Consider the following 18,187-nt stretch of genomic DNA (forward strand, 5'->3'; position numbering starts at 1 on the left):
TTGCAGCCCCAAGATGGAGTGATGGCACAGGATCCTGCAAGCAGTGAAGGAATAAAATTGGGATATTGCAAGAAGATGGGCAAGGGTTCTGCTAGGTGGGACTTGGAAGAAGCTTCCCTGAGTGAAAAGGAATTTGGGATCTTGGGAGGGAGTGAAAAAGGAATCTGGGATATTGGCAGGAATTTCCCGATGGGATGTGAGCTGGGACAAGGTGGGCATAGAGGCAAGCGCTGAATGTTCTTATTGTCTATTTTGTTTTCCAGACATTTGTAGTACTGAACAAAGGGAAGACAATCTTTCGATTTAGTGCCACTCCTGCCTTGTATATACTTAGTCCTTTCCATCCAATCAGAAGAGCAGCAATTAAAATTTTGGTACATTCATATCCTTTCTGTTGATTTTCCTCCTAGTGTATTTTGTAATATTATTTTAAAACACAAATACGTGGAATCCAGAAAATGTTTGATTTCATTAAGCTGTTTTAAAACTCGTGTTTGGATTTGCTTGTGTAGACAGAAACACACTTGGATTTTTGGTCTGTTTTATTTTATATTGTTATGTGAGCTATGATTGTGATTATATTATGCTACTGGCAGATAATGTGAACTGTACTGGAGAGTTTGATGAAATTACTCGGGTTCAAAAGGCATGAAAGGCCTTCCAATGACTATGAAGGAGTCACTGGAACAAACTGGCTGCAGTACCTTGGAAAGGAAAGGAACAAGGAAGCTGGAGCTTGCCCAGGAAAATGTATGATGAAGGAGAGTTTTGCCACTATGCACTTAAGCAGCTTCTCCCATGAGACTCTGTGAGACCATATACAGACACAATTTAATTTTGAACTGCCTCAAATTTTTTTTTTCTGTCCTGAAAGACAACATTTTAAAACTTGTTTTGTTGTTTTGTCAGTTTGGTTATTGCAACTTGCTACCCACCTAGCAATGAAAGCAGAGGCTGGCCTGCTGAAGCTCTCAGTGGAAGGGTGATGGCTAATTTCCCCTAGCTCTCGAACTGGGGTCATGCAAGATGACTGCATAGTTGGTTTTTATTTTATTTTATTTTATTTTATTTTATTTTATTTTATTTTATTTTATTTTATTTTATTTTATTTTACTTATTTAACACAGCCACAGAAACATTATGTTCTGATATAGTCTCATCTCGCTGGAAGACCAGACTGAGCTGAATGCTCAGCTTTGTGTGAACATTACTAAAAACACACCCTTTTTCATGAACTGCCTTCTTTTTCCATGGTGAGCATGGGGGACCCAGCAGTGATAATTCAAAGACTTCACATACTGTTCTGATAATTGTGTGACGTTTTATTAATGGGAATCCCTCTGCTTCAATGCCCCTGTACACCAGAAAGAAACAATACAAAGCAGATAGCATCTTAGAATCATTGGTTTATTATCAAATTTCAGGGGGAAGAACAGGGAAAGAAAACGGATTGCCAGTGAACCACACAGTGAGAAAAAAAAAAAAAAGAAAAGAAAAAAGAAAGATGTGAGACTATAGATGTTCTAGCGAAAAGAAAAATAGGTAAAGCTTCTATTAACAATAATTATATTAAAAAAAATAAGAGTATGTGGTATCAGCCAAGATGTTTTTATGGTTATGAAGAATATCCATAGGATTTTTCAGAGGCATTTGCTGATGGATCAGGTTATACCTGCAAGCAGTGCAGCACATGCTGCTGTACACCCAGAGCCCAATGTTTATTAGGTACAGTTATATCAGCACAGCCTTGCTGAGGTTGAGTGAGGTCAGTGGATTTGCACAGCTATGGCTAAGAGAAGAATTTTGAAATTGAGCTTCTTAGAAAAAGTGTGTATGTGTAAATATTGGCTCCAGGTTTGGAGGTCTGTTCTGTCTTCTCACTTTCTTTCACACAGGCTGGGAAGCCAAGAGGTCCCAGATATGTGTAATGCACAGGAACTACACGCAGTCAACTAAAAGATAACTATGCAAGAAATCCTTATCGCATTACTCCCAAGGATAAAGAGCACGGAGGAGTGAATTTCAAAGACATGACAGGAGCAGAAATATAGACAGATAAAGAGCGTAAAGTTTCAGGAGTGGAAGGCTGCAATGCTAACAGTATTTTAGTTCCAGAAAGAGCCAAGTTATCACCTTTTGTTGATAATGTCAGACTATCCAACAGCTCAGCCTTCGGCTAGCGCAGGCAGGAGGCTGCAGCTCCTATCCTGGTGAAACAGCAGTGAAGTCCCTGCATTAGGCACGGTGTTGTTTTCTGTCAATAAAGGCCTTTCGCATCATCCTGAAACACAAAGGGCAATTGGCTGAGCAGGAAGTCAATATCCCAGGCAGAAAGGAGCCTGAATCTGCAAGTACTCAAGCAGATAATATCACAGACATGAATCTGGGAACCGGATCTGTTGTCTTGCGTGAGGGTAATCAAGCAACCTTTATTTTCCCTGGAGCAAACGTCAAAAAAGAGCATTAACAAATAGTACCCTGTCACGTAAGTGTCTGAAGCAACATCTTTTGCAGATGCCATATTTCCATTTCTAGGCACCAAATGTACCTCGAAGGCCAACAGTAGAACAGAAGAGAGAGGACAGAGTAAAATCATCCTATACAGAAGCTGTGGGGGTGACATTTATTGGTTAAGTAGCTTTGTATGGAGTTATTCTTCTGAGACTTCAGGCAAGATAGATCCTGTATGCTCACAACTCATCCAACCAAGCATGGTTAGCCTAGTCATTCAGAAACACACCCTTCCAATGGAAGGTATCCACAGGCTGACAGCCTCCTAGTAATGTGAATTACTTCAATTAACAACATACCCCTAAGCCTCTTCTGGGTATCCTTCTTCCTCTTCAGAGTCTAGGAGACCTCGTGAAAGGACCACAGTCCAAGCGGCTGCCAGAACAAGGCCCTGGCCCATTTCTGTCACAGTGGACATGGGGACTATAGGTCTGCATCCCTTTGGTCTATACTGAATGCAGAACAGAAGGAATAGATGACCACTTTTTGCCTTCTTCATCATTATTGGCCATTAACATCTTTATTTACTATCTCAACCTATTAATAAAATTAAAAAAACTGCTAGCATTTCATTTATGCTGTATGCTTAAAAGACTCTTCTTAGTTCTCGCCTGCAAGCTAAAAACTGTTCTGTGCTATCCCTGGTTTCTCCAAGCAGTTTCTTGTCTTGTATAAAATCCATGGAAATTGCTAGTTCCTTTTTTTCTTTTTTCTTTTTTTTTTTTTTTTCCCTCTGTATAGGTATAGATAAGTGATCTCAATTTACTACTGATCCAGAACAGATTTTTGGCCAAAATTATCTTATTTGATGCTAGAATTATGGATTCTGTCCCGTCTAAAAATATATATATATAATCTTTAAGAATTCATAATTTGTGTTCATATTTTCTGGTTGCAACTTCTCTCCCATCTGATTTTACACTCTTTCCTTGGTAAAGGAAAATGAGACCTTGTGAAATACCAATTATATGTACTATTGATTGGACCTAACCTTTGCTTGCCCATATTATATGTAATTTGGCAATGATCACTTAAAGAGCCACTAGTATTCGGTCTGCTAATTAACCATTATCCCTCATAATGAAGTCTAGAATAGAAGTATGCTATGTTTGACTCACTATCTTTGTGCTACAAGATAAAATTTATAACTTTTAGGAATTCTTTATACAGGCTGCATAATACTGTTCTATAACTTCATATTGGAAATAAATGTCAGGTTCAATTTCTTGCAGAAGGGATCCTGATGAGTAGCTTAGTATATTGGATTTGTGGTTCATAACAGAGTGTGTAACCCATTCTCCCTTTTGGAGTGCGTTAGCCATGTGTGTGATTCACGTCAACTCATGGATCAGTAGGCTTTCAAAAACTGGAATTAATAGCAGTTCTTTCAAAAAACTGGAATTAATAACAGTTCTAAGATAGAACAGGCAATGGGGGTATTACAGATTGTATCAATTTCATCTCCTTTACTTACTCTGGCTTTTCTGAATAGATAATGATCACTGACTTTTTCTAATGTGAACAATTGCCTTAGATTTCAGATAGGAATACTAATTTTCATTCTGTAGGAATTTCTGTTTTCTCTTGCTTCTTACACAGACCTCTGACTTCAGTGCACAACCAACTAGAATAATTCTTTCTTTTCTGTTCTTTGAAGTTCTGAGCATGGTCATGAAACTGTTTGAATTGATAGTGCATTTGATGCCCCGAAGCTGACCCCTTACATTTTCAACCTGTGTCATCCTGTATATTCTCTTTGGTGTCCAAATAAGAAGGTGATGACACCTGCCTATAAGTGAGCTTTGGGAAAGATTGGGTTAGATTCAGCTTACACCACTAGGAAACAGGGATATATATATCTGACTGGTGAGCCAAAATTATTATTATTTTTATTTTTTAGAGGAATTTCTCTGCTTGGAATTGGACTGAAGGATAGCTCTTATTTGGCATGACCTGAAGATACCTTTCTGATATATTATTATTACTTTCACAGCATTTCACTGCTGTTGAAAAAGTAATCCAGTGTTTCCTACAGTAGCTGCAGTTTACAACCAGATAGACACTACTTTTATTAACCAGATAGACACTACTTTCAGGGACATATCTCAGGCTGACTTAAGAAAATGAGTCTAGAAATCAGATATCCTTCCCTGTACTTCAGCAGGAGGTGTCGGCCCCGTAAGTGGAAAATGTTTGTGAGATGAGCAGTCCCTTTGAGTTCAATTACTGCTCTCTGCAACGGCACAGGGGAATATGTGAGTTGGTTACTACCAATTTAACCTTGCAGTGGCTTATGGGGCCCATCAGAAAACATTCCACTCTGTACTCAGCAGAGATTTTGGATCTGTGAAAGGACAGCTTTTATGCAAACATTTCAGGACATACCTTTTAAATGATATCCTTTGATCACTATTTTCATATATTACCATGCATGGCACTGTTAAAGGAATAAAACCAGAAAACTTTTTTTTTTTTTGCTAAAGAAGGCAGTAGAAATTTACATATGGATGCTACCTCCTTCTCTGAGAAGGGTCCCAGCCCATTGACTGAATTGTAAGCTGTTTTACTTCTATTCATTTAAACTCATTCTTTAAATTTTCTCACTTTCTCCCAGAGCATGGGATATATTATTTATGCAATAAATTCCCATAATGCTTCTTTTTTTTGTTTTGTTTTGTTTTGTTTTGTTTGTTTTTAACAGAAAGTGGCATGTGCTTTTAGGAGAGCAGCTCAGTGAACTATGTTTTGAATTTCAGGAATTTGATTTGAGGTGCTTTTACTTTTTTTTATGGCCTCAGTTTAACAGCTAAGTGCATAGACTGTACACTTGAGAGCTTCATTTTAGCCTCCTGTTAGGGAAGCTGGTGCCTCAGCAGAGGCAGTCAGCTTTGCAGCCCAAGACAGTGTATTTGCCAGCCTGGTTTGCAAACCAAGACTTGAAATTAATGCTCTGTAACTCATGCTAGCTTTTGGTGAAACTGTGTACTGAATGCAAGACCTCAAGCTCACTAGAGAGATTAGAGAGACTGGATATATAACTTTCCCTACTCCCTGAGAAAAGTTTCAGGATGCAAAATAAAATCAGAATTTGCAGAGACACGTTTTTCAGTATGTACTTACATGAGGCTAATCCCTCTTTTCATGTAAAGTTGTGCACCTATGCACATTGTCATCTGACCAGCACAGCTGTAAATTTGGGGTATTGTATTTTCAAAAGGCTGCAGAGTCAGTGTTTGTTTACTGTATGAAGTATGCATAAAAAACGTAAGCAATGGAAAATAACAGGAGAGAGTCCCCTGTTTTTTCTGTTTCTATAATTACATTTTCCCTTATGCAATTGCAAACAAATGTCTACAGCAATTTTTAAACATCTTGGAAATTATAAGTGAGCTGTCGCAGTTTGTATGAAATTATAAAAATTTATAACATATGCATTTTTTTCCTTAATTCAGCTATTTACATTGTTCAGTATGTTTATTATGTGCACTATTTTAACTAATTGTGTGTTCATGGCACAATCAGAGACTCCATCATGGAATAAATATGTTGAGTAAGTATCCTGGCTGGTTTACAGCTGCCGTATCCTTATCTTGTCTTTCCTCTACCATTTGTTACATCCTTTTCATCTTGTTTGCTGTTGTCTAATTTCTTTCCAGTAATACTGACCATAGTATCTGTCCTGACAAAATGTTTTGCCAGGTGTTTGTTGCCTGTGAAAACTCCCTTAGTAAGTAAACTAACAATTTTCAGTCTTCCAAACTCATACTTACTGCTACATGCACCTGCTATGCTACATCGGAATGAGATCACATATGATGAGAATGCCATTCAAAACTGGCCAGCCTTCCACAGTTCCCATGCAAGAGATTCAATTATTGCTGGACACATTAAAATAGGTTGATGGATTTTAAGTTAAATTATGAGAATCATGGGCATCATGAGAAGTGTTCCCCAGTAATCATCGGTAGGCTTATTTTATGAGCAAGCATAAAATTATTTGGGAAGACTTTTATCAGTATTTCTGTCTTTTTAGCTCGTCAAGTCCTCAGGAAAAAAAAAAAAAAAAAAAAAAAAAAAAAGCAGAAGTGTCACTTGAAGTCCTTTCTATTTGTTTCTAGAATTAATTTTAAAAGGTGCTAACGGGCTTCAGAAAGCCCATTTCATTTCTTTAAGTTGCTTTAAGATACTCCTTTTAGAAAGAGATACCAGATGCACAAGCTAATCAACCTACAGTGCATTAAACAATTATTTTGGCTCATTGAACCAATCAGAACACACTTTTTATTTTTGACTGACATATGATAAACACAACCATCTGCTGTTCCAGAGCCTGGTGGCTGGTCTACTCAGGGCTGTGAGGAAAGGCAGTAAATGCCCTTATTTTAGGTTTCATAAAATCATGCAGGGCACATCTTCTAGGCCATAAATTACTAATTATAGGCAGCACTGAACCAAATATTTCATCTGATCACAGTAACATCCTAATCCCAGGATGTTTCATGTATTTCTGTGCACTGCACTACCCTCAAGTATGTCTGTGACTTTCCTTTTCCCCTGATGTTGTCCTTTCCTCGTTGAAAACTGTCACACAGTACCATGCCCATGGTGTATGCAGCTGAAACATGGACATCTCATCCACGTGAGTCAAAATTTGGTCAATGGGTCTATGGCTGGGAATTTGAACTTTCTGAAGGAAAATATCAAAGTGCTTTTGGGTCTTCCTTAGGCAGGAAAATGTGGATGATGTTATCAGTACATTGAGCAGGGCGTGCAAAAAATGTAGGGCAGAAATGCAAATGGAATCATGCAGCATGGAGTAAAACCTTTCCCTTCCATGTTTCCCCCTCTACTGTGTCCCCTCGTACCTCTCAGCTTTTCCTCCTCAAATTAAGAGAATGAAATCAAAACCAAATAGTTTTGGGGAGCAAAATAACCCAATGAACTTTGATTCAAATTGATTAACATTGGATTTGGAACAGATTCATTTAATTCATTTTTTCTGCTGTCCACAAGTGATGCATGAGTGCAGGAGCAACACTGTGCAAATATTTGTCCTAGTATCCTCCTTTAAAACAGAATAAATACTTACCATTTTGGAAAAAAAAAAAAAAAAGAAAAAGAAAAGAAAAAGAAAAAAGAAATCAATTCAATTTACCACCACTAAAAACTTTGAAAAATCCTGACTTCTATTGTTAAAGAAGCTGTTCAGTTGCTGGAGGACTTTGCCCAATGCATTTAGAATTTGATGATGATTATACAATCAATTAAACCATCTGACATGCTGAATAAATACAAGTGCTTTATCATTTTAATGAGCTTATGTACTGTTAACTATTTTTTTAGTTCTTTGCATGTGTTTTCTGCATGTATTACTAGATACACATGCTTTAAAGAGATTCATGAGTGACCTATATTTGTAATATCAGAACAAAACTAAATAGGAGCCATGAAGAGTTGGATACAAGATAATGCTTAGGTGTGTGGTCAAAAAGGAGATGTTAGAAACATTTTACATGCACTGCTGCACAAAAACAGTCCTGCTTATCTCCATTTTAAGCTGAAGCACACTGAGGATTTATAGTATGTGTAACTAGCTCTAGTGTGTGACAGGATGACAGGAGGGCATGAGATTTGCCACTGCTTGTAAATGTGCCCAGTTGCAGATCAGGGGAATACAACTAAGAGAAAATATTTCCTCATTTCCTTTTATGAATATTGCAGTTCTTCCATATATTACCAGCTTTAATTACTTACACTTTAAAAATTACTTTTTTTACCCCCCACCAAAGAGGAATGCCAACTGTTCTAGGGTTGTTGTTTTGTTTTTTGACATGGCTTATGAAATTTATGTTTTATGTAATATATTTATATATATATATGTATATATATATATATGACAGACTCATGAGAGTGAGAACTCTGCTTTAGTATCATCTGTATCTTCATCTGGGGAAAAAGTGTAGGGAATATTAGTGGTGGATATTAAGCATTTATTATTTTTATTAAGATAGGACCTAGCATACCAAGTCCCATTGGGCTAGATGTCTCAGGTAGAAACATATTAAAAAAGAGGTGTTGTATGCCCTGAAGTATGCCTCTGTTGGTAGTTAGAGCCCCAGATGGATACCAATCTGAGTGTTATAAATCAGATACATTGCTGTCCTCCACAGAGAATTTGCTAAGTATTATTACAAGTATTATCTTTATTGTGAAAGGTAAGATGTATGCTCTATCCAGTATCATTACAGTGAAGAGATTGCTGGTAATAAACCACTAACAGTAGCATGGGAAAAAAAGACCCTCCTGTCTCTTACTGTCAAGAGGGTCAAAATTGCAGCAGTTAGTATTGGGGCAGGGCTTGATTTGCCCTTTTTCAGTGAGGACATTCTGCTGTTTGATTTTGAGGGTCAAATAATTCACCACAGATAGTGAAAGGGGGGAATTTGCAAGAGGGATACCCGTTTAGCTCAGAAAACTAAGTGGCATTATTTTTTAACTGCTGTCCTTCAAAATGGGGTGGGCAGGAAGAGATGAGAGGTATGAATGGACCAACCATTGTCCTTCAAATATGAGAAACAACAAGGAATGCTGCATCATCCATTCCTCTTTCATTGGCGACTGCAGGCAGAGCTTCAAAAGCACAGCTTGGCAGCGTAGTATTCATGCTTGACATAACCAGTGAGAATTCATCAAGGTACGCCCTGTGGTGAAACTTACCTTCATCCTGTGGCTGTCATGAGTGCTTTCCCATTTATTACATGTTCCTTGGTCCACACATGATGTTGCTCACACCCAGCCCCAGTGCCACAGCCATGACCCACACAAGCAAGCCCAACAAGGTGGGCAGAAGGGTCTCATGTGAGTAGGACTGGGCTGAGTGTGCCTCTGCCATTCTCTCTGTCAACTGCTTGCTAATGCTCTTGCTTAACTTGGACACTTTATTCCCCAGGTACACTTTCACTGGCATTTACACTTTTGAGTCATTGATAAAAATATTGGCGAGAGGATTTTGCATGACAGAATTCACCTTCCTTCGAGATCCATGGAACTGGCTGGATTTCAGTGTTATTGTTATGGCGTAAGTAGCACTCCCTTGTATTTTTTGAGATAATGGTGTGCAATAGATATTTTTAAAAAAATAATCTAGCTGTCCTTTTTTTCACTCAAATTGTACTAAAAATGAGAAAATGCTGAATATATTAGGATGGACTTTGTTTTCCTGAGTGGTTTCAGAGTAAGAAGTCAGAGGAATCCTCTGTTCTTTTCTATCAATTCACTAGACTGTTTTGTAGAAATTACTTACATTTGATCTGAACTCCTGGGCCCATGATATTTTAATGGAAACAAAACTGGGAAAAAATGCTCAATCCAAACTTAGTTCAAACAGCAGTAAGGGCCACTGAAGTCAGTGGTGGGTTGCAGGGATCAGGACTAATATTCTTAGTAATATTTAGCAGAAGAACAACACAAAGACATGTAAAACCTATGTGGACTTCATTGGGAAGACTCACATTTATTTTAGTAGGTCAGCCCAAGGCCAGATCCTGGTATCTGTTATTACCTTCCTGTGGATTTGGCTGAACTGGCATCTGGCCATTGTGATAAGCATTTCAAAAAATGTGAGGCAGGTGGGGAGGAGCTTTTGGCAGTCAGCATGTTAGGTATTTTTCTCAGCTAAACCTTTCCTAAAGCAGTGTGATTCCTTTGCAACATTTAGAGGCAGGACAGAACAACCAGTGTTGTCAGCCCACTCTCCTGTCCTATGGATACTGTAGTTGATGCAGGGAGTTTATCTGCAGGGCTCTGAATTCATCATGACCTGGAGAACTTCAGTGCATGGGTTCCCAGTATTCTAGAAGGAAGGAGGCTTTTGACAGTAAGGTAGAAATGAGCAGAGAAAAAAGGATAAAAAAGCAGCAACTTGCAGCCTTGACAGTCATCTGCTCTACCTCATCTTCACAGCTCGGGTGAAGGTTGGATGTCACCCCCCAGCTCTGCAGAACTCCTCTGGGAGCATCTCAGTTGCTGTCACCAAAATCCGAGTCTAAGCAGTTAGTGCAGACAAGGACTGGATATCCCTTAAATTATGCCCTAATTACCTTTGGAGGGTCGGTGCTCATTGAGCTGTATTAAGATATGCACAGACCTTGAGGTGGACTAATGCCCAATTCACCCCTGCAGGGAGGAATCAAGATTTAGTGCCTGGAGATTGTGAGATTACACCTCTTTTTTCTTACTTTAAGGCAGAAACATTAACAATTTTAGAATAGAAAATAAAGAATTTGAATTCTGGAACAGAGAAGAAGGAATTTATACCTACATCTAGTTGCAGGCATTTTCTTGAGCTCATAAGGAGCAGGGAAAGAGTTAAAAGTGACTGCAATATGATCGTCATATGTACAATGAAACCTGCTTCCCAAGTATGCAACCAGCAGATAGCACAAAGCATCGGATAATGGACTCTATTCTGATATGATTTATCCTTCATATAAATTCAATTTGCAAGTAATTTAAAGTAAGATTGATTATACAGGTAACTGTGGTGTTGTTTTTGCTTGTAGCTAGTGGTATTTCTGTATCTGGAAACAAAAACAACATGGGATAGAGAGCCTGATAAGGGGCCATGAGATTTAGATGGACCAAGGGTTTTGAGCTAACTGAAAATGAAAACGTGATTGTTTCACTGGTGGATGTTACAGTGGAACGACCATCAGTTACTGTAGAGTTATTGTAGAATTACTTCCTACCTCCTCTTTGGGGCAGAAATGGCACAAATTGGGTCACAGAGAGTAGCTTTTAATAGTACACTAGAGATTAAGTGGTTCCACAGGTCTCCAGGGCTTTTCTCCCACCCTGTGTTAACAGACAGCCATGGCTTGTGACCCTCTGTGGGACCATGGAAGGCTTCAAGGGAATTTATTAAACTGCCCTGTTTAGATCACTGGTTCCTAAGCAAGCGAGTACTTTCCAGAACGAGGAGGGAGAAGCTGCTCTAACTCTGTTGGAAAATGCCCTGCTAAAATTTCAAAGACAATAAGCAATTTCCTTGCTAAACAGAAAACTTGGAGTGGGAACTCCAGTTGCTTCTCAATTCCCATTACAGAGGAACTGAACTGCTGCAATTTAATACAAGAAATGGACAAAATAAATATTAATGGACTATTGTGAACAAGCAGCCATAGTATTTGTTTAATATGTTTGTGCATATAGTATTATTTTGTTTGTACAAATCTTTGGTCAGAAAAATCATATTCCCATCCTGTTGCTTCTCCCCAAATTATTTTTTCCACCCTTGCATGCTGCAGAAGAGTTTGGGAGAGAAGCACTGGGTAAACCTGGTGAGGAATTACCAGACAGGTAAATGCCAGACTCCCCCGTAAGACTATACAGAGGAGAAGCAATATTTCTCTTCCAGGCCATAACTTGGGTTAGCAGATATGAAGAGGATGCTTTGTCCTCCCCCAGAGGCTTTTGCACAAAGCCCACTTAAGCAGGCTTTGTAAAATAGCGAGGTGAGTTTTATCCTTGACATGTGAAAACAAATGCCTCAAAGAAGTAGAATATGTAAATGTAAATATCAATACAAAAGGGTCCAAGAGCTGTTTGGTTGAGAAGATATAGTGGTGATTTTGATTTTATTGCATACTGTCTGGGGGGGAAATAATTTTGCAAAACAATGATAAACCCAAGCTCATGCTGTAACTGGCCCTCCTGGGAGCATTTTCCTTGGCTGTTCCATGGGTCTCCACGATGACCAAAATAGACACGTCAGTGAATAGCTGGGATTGGTATTTTAGTCATAAATAGATTTTGGTAGGATTGCAATTATATTCATTCAAAAGCCATCTTCCAGCAGCCAAAGGGCATGGATTTGATGTATAAAACAAAATAAAGTTTTAAGCGTCTCTTGAAACCAACATCTGCTTTACCACACAGTACATTGTACAATAAATGACCCAGTGGAAATATTTGCACTGATACTTTCCCGTGTTGTCCTATACGCAGCTTGCAGATGCTATTATATGAAATTACTTGGGTATTTGAAGCTTTTATTTTTATTTTTAAGAGCAGCAAAACAATTCTTAATGTTTTCTATAATGTAAAGAACATTTGTTAAAATACATGATGGAAAAATCTTTGTATTATTTGTTGCTGAACAACATGATAACAAAGTTCATCCGGTAGTTTTAAAGAATTGATGCCTATTAGATAAGCTTAATAGTTCAAGAAACATTTGCAATAATGTGTACTATGAAAAACCCAGGGCATATGGCATCAAAGAGCAGCCTGAAAAGTGGATGCACCTCTCATTCGGATGCGTTCGCTCCTGCTATGTATGAATGCATTCTTCATTCAGACAAGTCTCATACTCTATTGTATAATTCCAAATAACTGTGACTTAATTCTACAGGTATGTAGGAGAATTTGTGAATGTAGGCAGTGTTTCACCTCTTCGGACTTTCAGGGTATTGAGAGCTTTAAAAACTATTTCAGTAATCCCAGGTAAGAAGCCCTGATCCTTACATTTTGGCTCTCAGCTACAAGTGATTCTTTCTCTGTCTCTCTTTGTCCCCTTGACTGTTGTTTTCTGCTGGTGTTTTGTCATTGTCTGTGTGTGACTTTCCCTTGTTACAGATACATAACTGAATTTGTGGACCTGGGCAATGTCTCAGCCTTGCGAACGTTCAGAGTACTGCGGGCGCTGAAAACAATCTCAGTCATTTCAGGTGAAAACCAGGTTAAACACTCCGGCTGCAGTTAAAGCCTACATGCCATTTCCAGTAGTAAACACAGTAAATACGAGTAACTTAACCATAGATAATGATCAGGAAATGGAGGAATGTAGGGAATGTGACCTGTCAATAGAATACCTTTGTCTGATGTATTTCCCAATACCATTTTTGTGAGCAGGAGGAATTAGAGTGCTTCCAAAAGTACAGACCTCACTAAAATGAGTGCTGCTGTAAGAACTGCTGTATACAGTGGCTTGTGAATCACAGACACAAAGTGCTCATTCATGAACTGTATGAGAATGGCAACGAAACTCTTTTAAAGTCTTCAGATATTGATTTTAAAAATGGAAGGTTAATGACCTCAAGATGCGTATTTGTGTTTAAGAGCACATCAATAGAGGAATCTAAATCTGTGCTATGAGCTGAGGTTTGAAGACTGCAAGCACAGATAGCCTAATTTGAGCTGGTGTTTATCCATTTGTATGTGATAGAAATGGTGTTTAAATTTCAGACCCTGAATAGATCAGAAAAAAATCCATCACTGATTTTGGCAGATTCACCTTTTCACCAAATCACATTTTCTTACGTTTTAAAGACTATGATTCCAACTCCCTACTCATTGCTCAAGAAAAAATTAACAGTGTTTTCGTACAGGTCAGGTAGTGAAAGAAGCTTTTTTTCATAGCTTGTGATCTATTTTATTTATATTTCTTAAAATAGTAAGTAATTCTTTTTGTTTAATAATTTATGCACATATGAGTCCACTTAGGACTAACTGTATGACAATAAATTCTTCCCAAGCATTATCTATGGACAGGTCTCATTCAGCCTCAGTGTTTAACATCTCCAACCTGCATGGCAAGGTAGAGAAGATAGCAAAAACCGTGCATGGTAGATCCTATTTGTGATAATCCTGAACAGATGTTGGCAATTACATGTCAAAAATATTCGTAATATTGAGTAAATTGCTCAGATTCTCACGCACAGCTCTTTAAAGTTAGAAAGGTTTTGCCATCCACCATAGTATGCATATCTGCATTAAAACATAAATCTAAACAAATGCCATGACATAAACTTTTAGGGGCTTGTATTAAAACTGATCACCAACACTCACAGGAGGTATAAACTGTAAATGGAAACATATATAAGAGTCCAGGACTAACTCCATCATTCCAATGTTAAAGTATTGAAATCAGTGAAATTATTGAAAAATCAAGCTACTTTTCATTGAAAGTGCATGAAAGTCAAAATATAGCTTTAAAGAATAAATATATTTGGTCTTAAATGCTTAATTATTAGGTCTAGTATTTCCTGAAATTGATTCCTGTCTTAATTCTTGTCTGTAATTTTAAAAGGAAAAAATTAGCAGAGAGGTTTTGTAAAGTTTCTTTAACTGGATTTCCACTGTGAAAGTGTTTTTGCTTGGGAAAGCTTTAGCTGAATAGCAAGTTGAGCAGTTTTACAGATCATGTGGAATGGTAGTGGCTAATCAAAAAGAAAAGCAGAGTTTCTTAGCTTCCTTTGCTAGTGATTTGAAGGCTAACTTGGAGGGACAGGCATCTCCAGGGGACACTTTTCACTTTTTATCGTGTCTTGATCTTGTGCTTTTTCAGAGCAAGGCCTGTCAATTTTGCTGAGTTATATATATAGCGATTTTCTGTTGTTCTGTATTTTGTTTTACATAGAGTGATAAATTGTTTTGTTTTTCAGGGAAAAAAAGGAGTATAGAGATTCAAAAAAGTTTATTCTGAAATTCACCAGGCACTTCAGTGATACTGAGTACTAAGTTGTTCCATTTGTTGGTTAAAGGAAAAAAAAATAAAAAAGATGAGGAGTATTATTTATTAGAGTGTTACATAGTAACTCAAATTCCCTTTTATTTTTTATTTCTGCCTATTTAATTAGTCTTTTGATAACTGCATTTTTAGATACGAGTAACTGAATTATTTGCTGACATAACTGCATTAAGATATGCAAATAAAATATCTGGCCCTTAAATTTTATTGTCAAGATTACCTGTGCCCTGAGAATGTTTTAATCCCAGATGCAGGGAGATACAAATTGCTAAGGATGACTTAGCTGCCTGTAAAATGCAGCTGTACTTTTTTGTTTGTTTGTTTTTTAAGTTAATAGATAATTTCAGAGGAATCAGTTCATTTATTTCCATTAGGCATATATTTAAAAAGAAACATTGGGCATGATATGAGCCTCCATGTGAGCTGGGAATCTGGAGCTCCAGGACTAGACCTATTAGAACGAGTCCAGAGGAGAGACACAAAGATGATCATGGAGCTGGAGTGCCTCTGCTATGGAGCCAGGCTGAGGGAGCTGGGGTTGTTCAGCCTTGAGAGGCTCCAGGGAGACCTCACAGCAGCCTGCCAGGGCCTAAAGGGGGCTGCAGGAGAGCTGGGGAGGTACTCTTGGTCAGGGGGTACAGTGATAAGGCAAGGGGAAATGGCTTTAAACTAAAAGAGGGTAGGTTTGGATTAGATATAAGGAGGAAATTACTTCCTTTCAGGATGGTGAAACAGTGGCACAGGTTACCCAGTGAAGTTGTAGATGCTCCATCCCTAGAAGTGTTCAAGGTCAGGCTGAATGGGGCTTTGAACAACCTGATTTAGTGGGAGGGGTCCCTGCCCATGGCAGGGGTGTGGAACCAGGTGGTCCTTAAGGTCCCTTCCAACCCAAAGCATTCTGTGATTCTACGGCGCTGTGTTTACTTGGATATCAATCTGAGTTTTTAATGATAACATAGGCTTATGCTGTGATGAAATATTGCTCCACAACAGGCTTAACAAGGAAGAGATGATGAACTCTAATATCTTCTGTAAGATTTTTGGGTTCAACCTCTAGAGAGAATGGAAAAAAAGGTTACTTTTTTCTGTCTTTTATATCTTAGGAAAAGAACACTGTAATATGCTCTCCTTTGCAAATATCTAAGCCTTTCCTCAATAAAATTGATCACGCTTCTCTCTCAAATAGTTATGTTTGTACAAACGTACTTGGGCTCAGCATGCTCGGTGAAATTGCTTACTGAAAGTAACAGGCCAAGTCCTCCACGGTGTAAGGCTTCTGTCCAGCAAAGCACTTAGAGGCTGGTTTTCAAAGGCATTCCGCTTCACTTGAAATCAATGAGTTTCACTATTGACTCCAGAGGGAGTCAGTAAAACTAACAATTAGTGCTTTTAAAAATCTCACCTATCTCTAATGCCTTGCTCTAAGTGCGCAAGCAGGCACAGGGACGTTTAGGGGACGTGGGCTCATAGGATTCAAAAAGATCTCCGAGACTCTTAGAGTCCATTCCCTGGCCCTAGCCTGTGTTTATGCAACTCATGATCTTCCCGAAAAGTCTGTTCTAGCAGCTCATTACCTTTACGTTTGCTCTGGGTGGAGGGTTTCAGATCCAGATTCAGCAACCCGAATGTTAGCGTCTAGCAGTAAAGCTGTGTGCTTCCTGCTTGGTGGAGTGCTGGGGCTACATCTCTGGGGCTTGCTGTCATGCTGGCACATCCTGTGGATCCTGTCTCTGAATCCAGACCCATATCCACCCTCATCCTCTCTTGGTGCATTATCAGCTCATCATTTTTAACCCTACAGCCACTGTATAAGACATCAGGTCAGTGCCTTACACTCTGTGGCAGCCTTTAACATGCCCAAAGACCTTCATGGATCCCCTCAATTTCCCCTTTCCTGCACTAAGCACACACATTTCTTTCTGTTTTCCAGTTTCCCAAGGTATCAGGGAAAACAAGCTTTCTGCAGTAGCTGGGTATCTGTTTATCTAGACTCATTAAAGAAAATGTTTTTAATTTCTTCATACATCCCTTATGTATGGTTCTTAGAAATAGTGAACATTCTCTGCATGGGAGCATAAAACCTTTAACTCTCAGTGATATTATTTATTAATTAGCATCTTGCACATTGCCATGGCAACTGGATTCATTCGTTTTCATCCTAGACAGGAACCATGATCAGCTTGTAGGACAACCCACTGATGTTACTCATTTGTCTCCCGTCACCGGTGTACTCAAATCCCAGAGTACTCAACAGGAACCCTTCCTGTGACTACAGAGGACTCTAATTATAGTATATCTGCAAGGAAATCACCAATGTTTTTGTGATAACTAAGAAATGAGCTAATTTAAAGCCCTCAGGTACACCCTTCTATGCTCCAGCATCAAGAGCCTGCAAAAGGCAGGCCATGGTCATCTTCAGGATTTTGTGAAGTACCCGTATCCAGAGAAGCTCTGCTGCTCTTTCTAGAACAAGCGTGCACATCACGAACATTTCACATCAAATGACAGGATACAGGCGAAAGGTGACCTCATAGAAAATTGGGCCAAGGCACTTCGGGGCCTGATCCAGCTCCCATTTAAGTTAGTGTGAGTCTAAAGGCTATAAATAGTGCCGTGAATGTTATCCAGTACTTTACTGATAGCCAGAACAAAGCTTGGAGTGCAAGAATTAAGGCTGTGTGGAGGAGACTGACTGTTGTTCACTGCTTGAATCTCACTGAAGTCCCCCTGTAGAAGGACAAACTTCATCCTTATGATGGGTAGATCACTTCACTCAAGAAGTAGATATCTCAGAGGTGAAAAATTTGCACCGTCCTTGCAGACTGGCCTGACAGTCACATTTCCATGCAAAGATGGTGTACAACCATTCAGGTTTGCCAACGTGGTATTAAACTCTTTGCTGCTGTCAATGGCTAATGACAAAATATGTTCATCATGACTTGCGACAAAATACGTTCATGGAGAGTGAAATCTCCTCCCCCTACATGCACATGACTCCTGCAGACATGGTCAAGGCACATGCACGTCTCCTGGTGCAAATCACACTCTGGTTCCATTCCATTTTTGCCTTTTTTTCCTTGCTGGTTTCCAAACTATGCATGGAAGCGTCTGATGTTCTGTAGGTGATTGCCAACATCTGGTATGGAT

General features: G+C 38.8%; 1 protein-coding gene across 5 annotated transcripts in view; it reads left to right on the forward strand.

The window, feature by feature from the left end:
* The window catches only part of LOC118162674 (sodium channel protein type 5 subunit alpha-like), a 208,240-nt gene that overhangs the window by 40,975 nt on the left and 149,078 nt on the right, over positions 1-18,187 (forward strand). For 4 of the 5 annotated variants that reach the window (XM_035318990.1, XM_035318992.1, XM_035318994.1 and 1 more), the window contains exons 3-6: positions 264-382; positions 5,972-6,061; positions 9,461-9,589; positions 13,147-13,238. In XM_035318990.1, coding sequence (XP_035174881.1) covers positions 264-382; positions 5,972-6,061; positions 9,461-9,589; positions 13,147-13,238 — 430 coding nt within the window. Of the gene's footprint in view, positions 1-263; positions 383-5,971; positions 6,062-9,460; positions 9,590-12,922; positions 13,015-13,146; positions 13,239-18,187 lie in introns of all 5 variants that reach the window. The other variant, XM_035318995.1, reaches the window with a different exon arrangement.

This window comes from Oxyura jamaicensis, chromosome 2 (assembly GCF_011077185.1).
Source record: "Oxyura jamaicensis isolate SHBP4307 breed ruddy duck chromosome 2, BPBGC_Ojam_1.0, whole genome shotgun sequence".
Classification (NCBI taxonomy): domain Eukaryota; kingdom Metazoa; phylum Chordata; class Aves; order Anseriformes; family Anatidae; genus Oxyura; species Oxyura jamaicensis.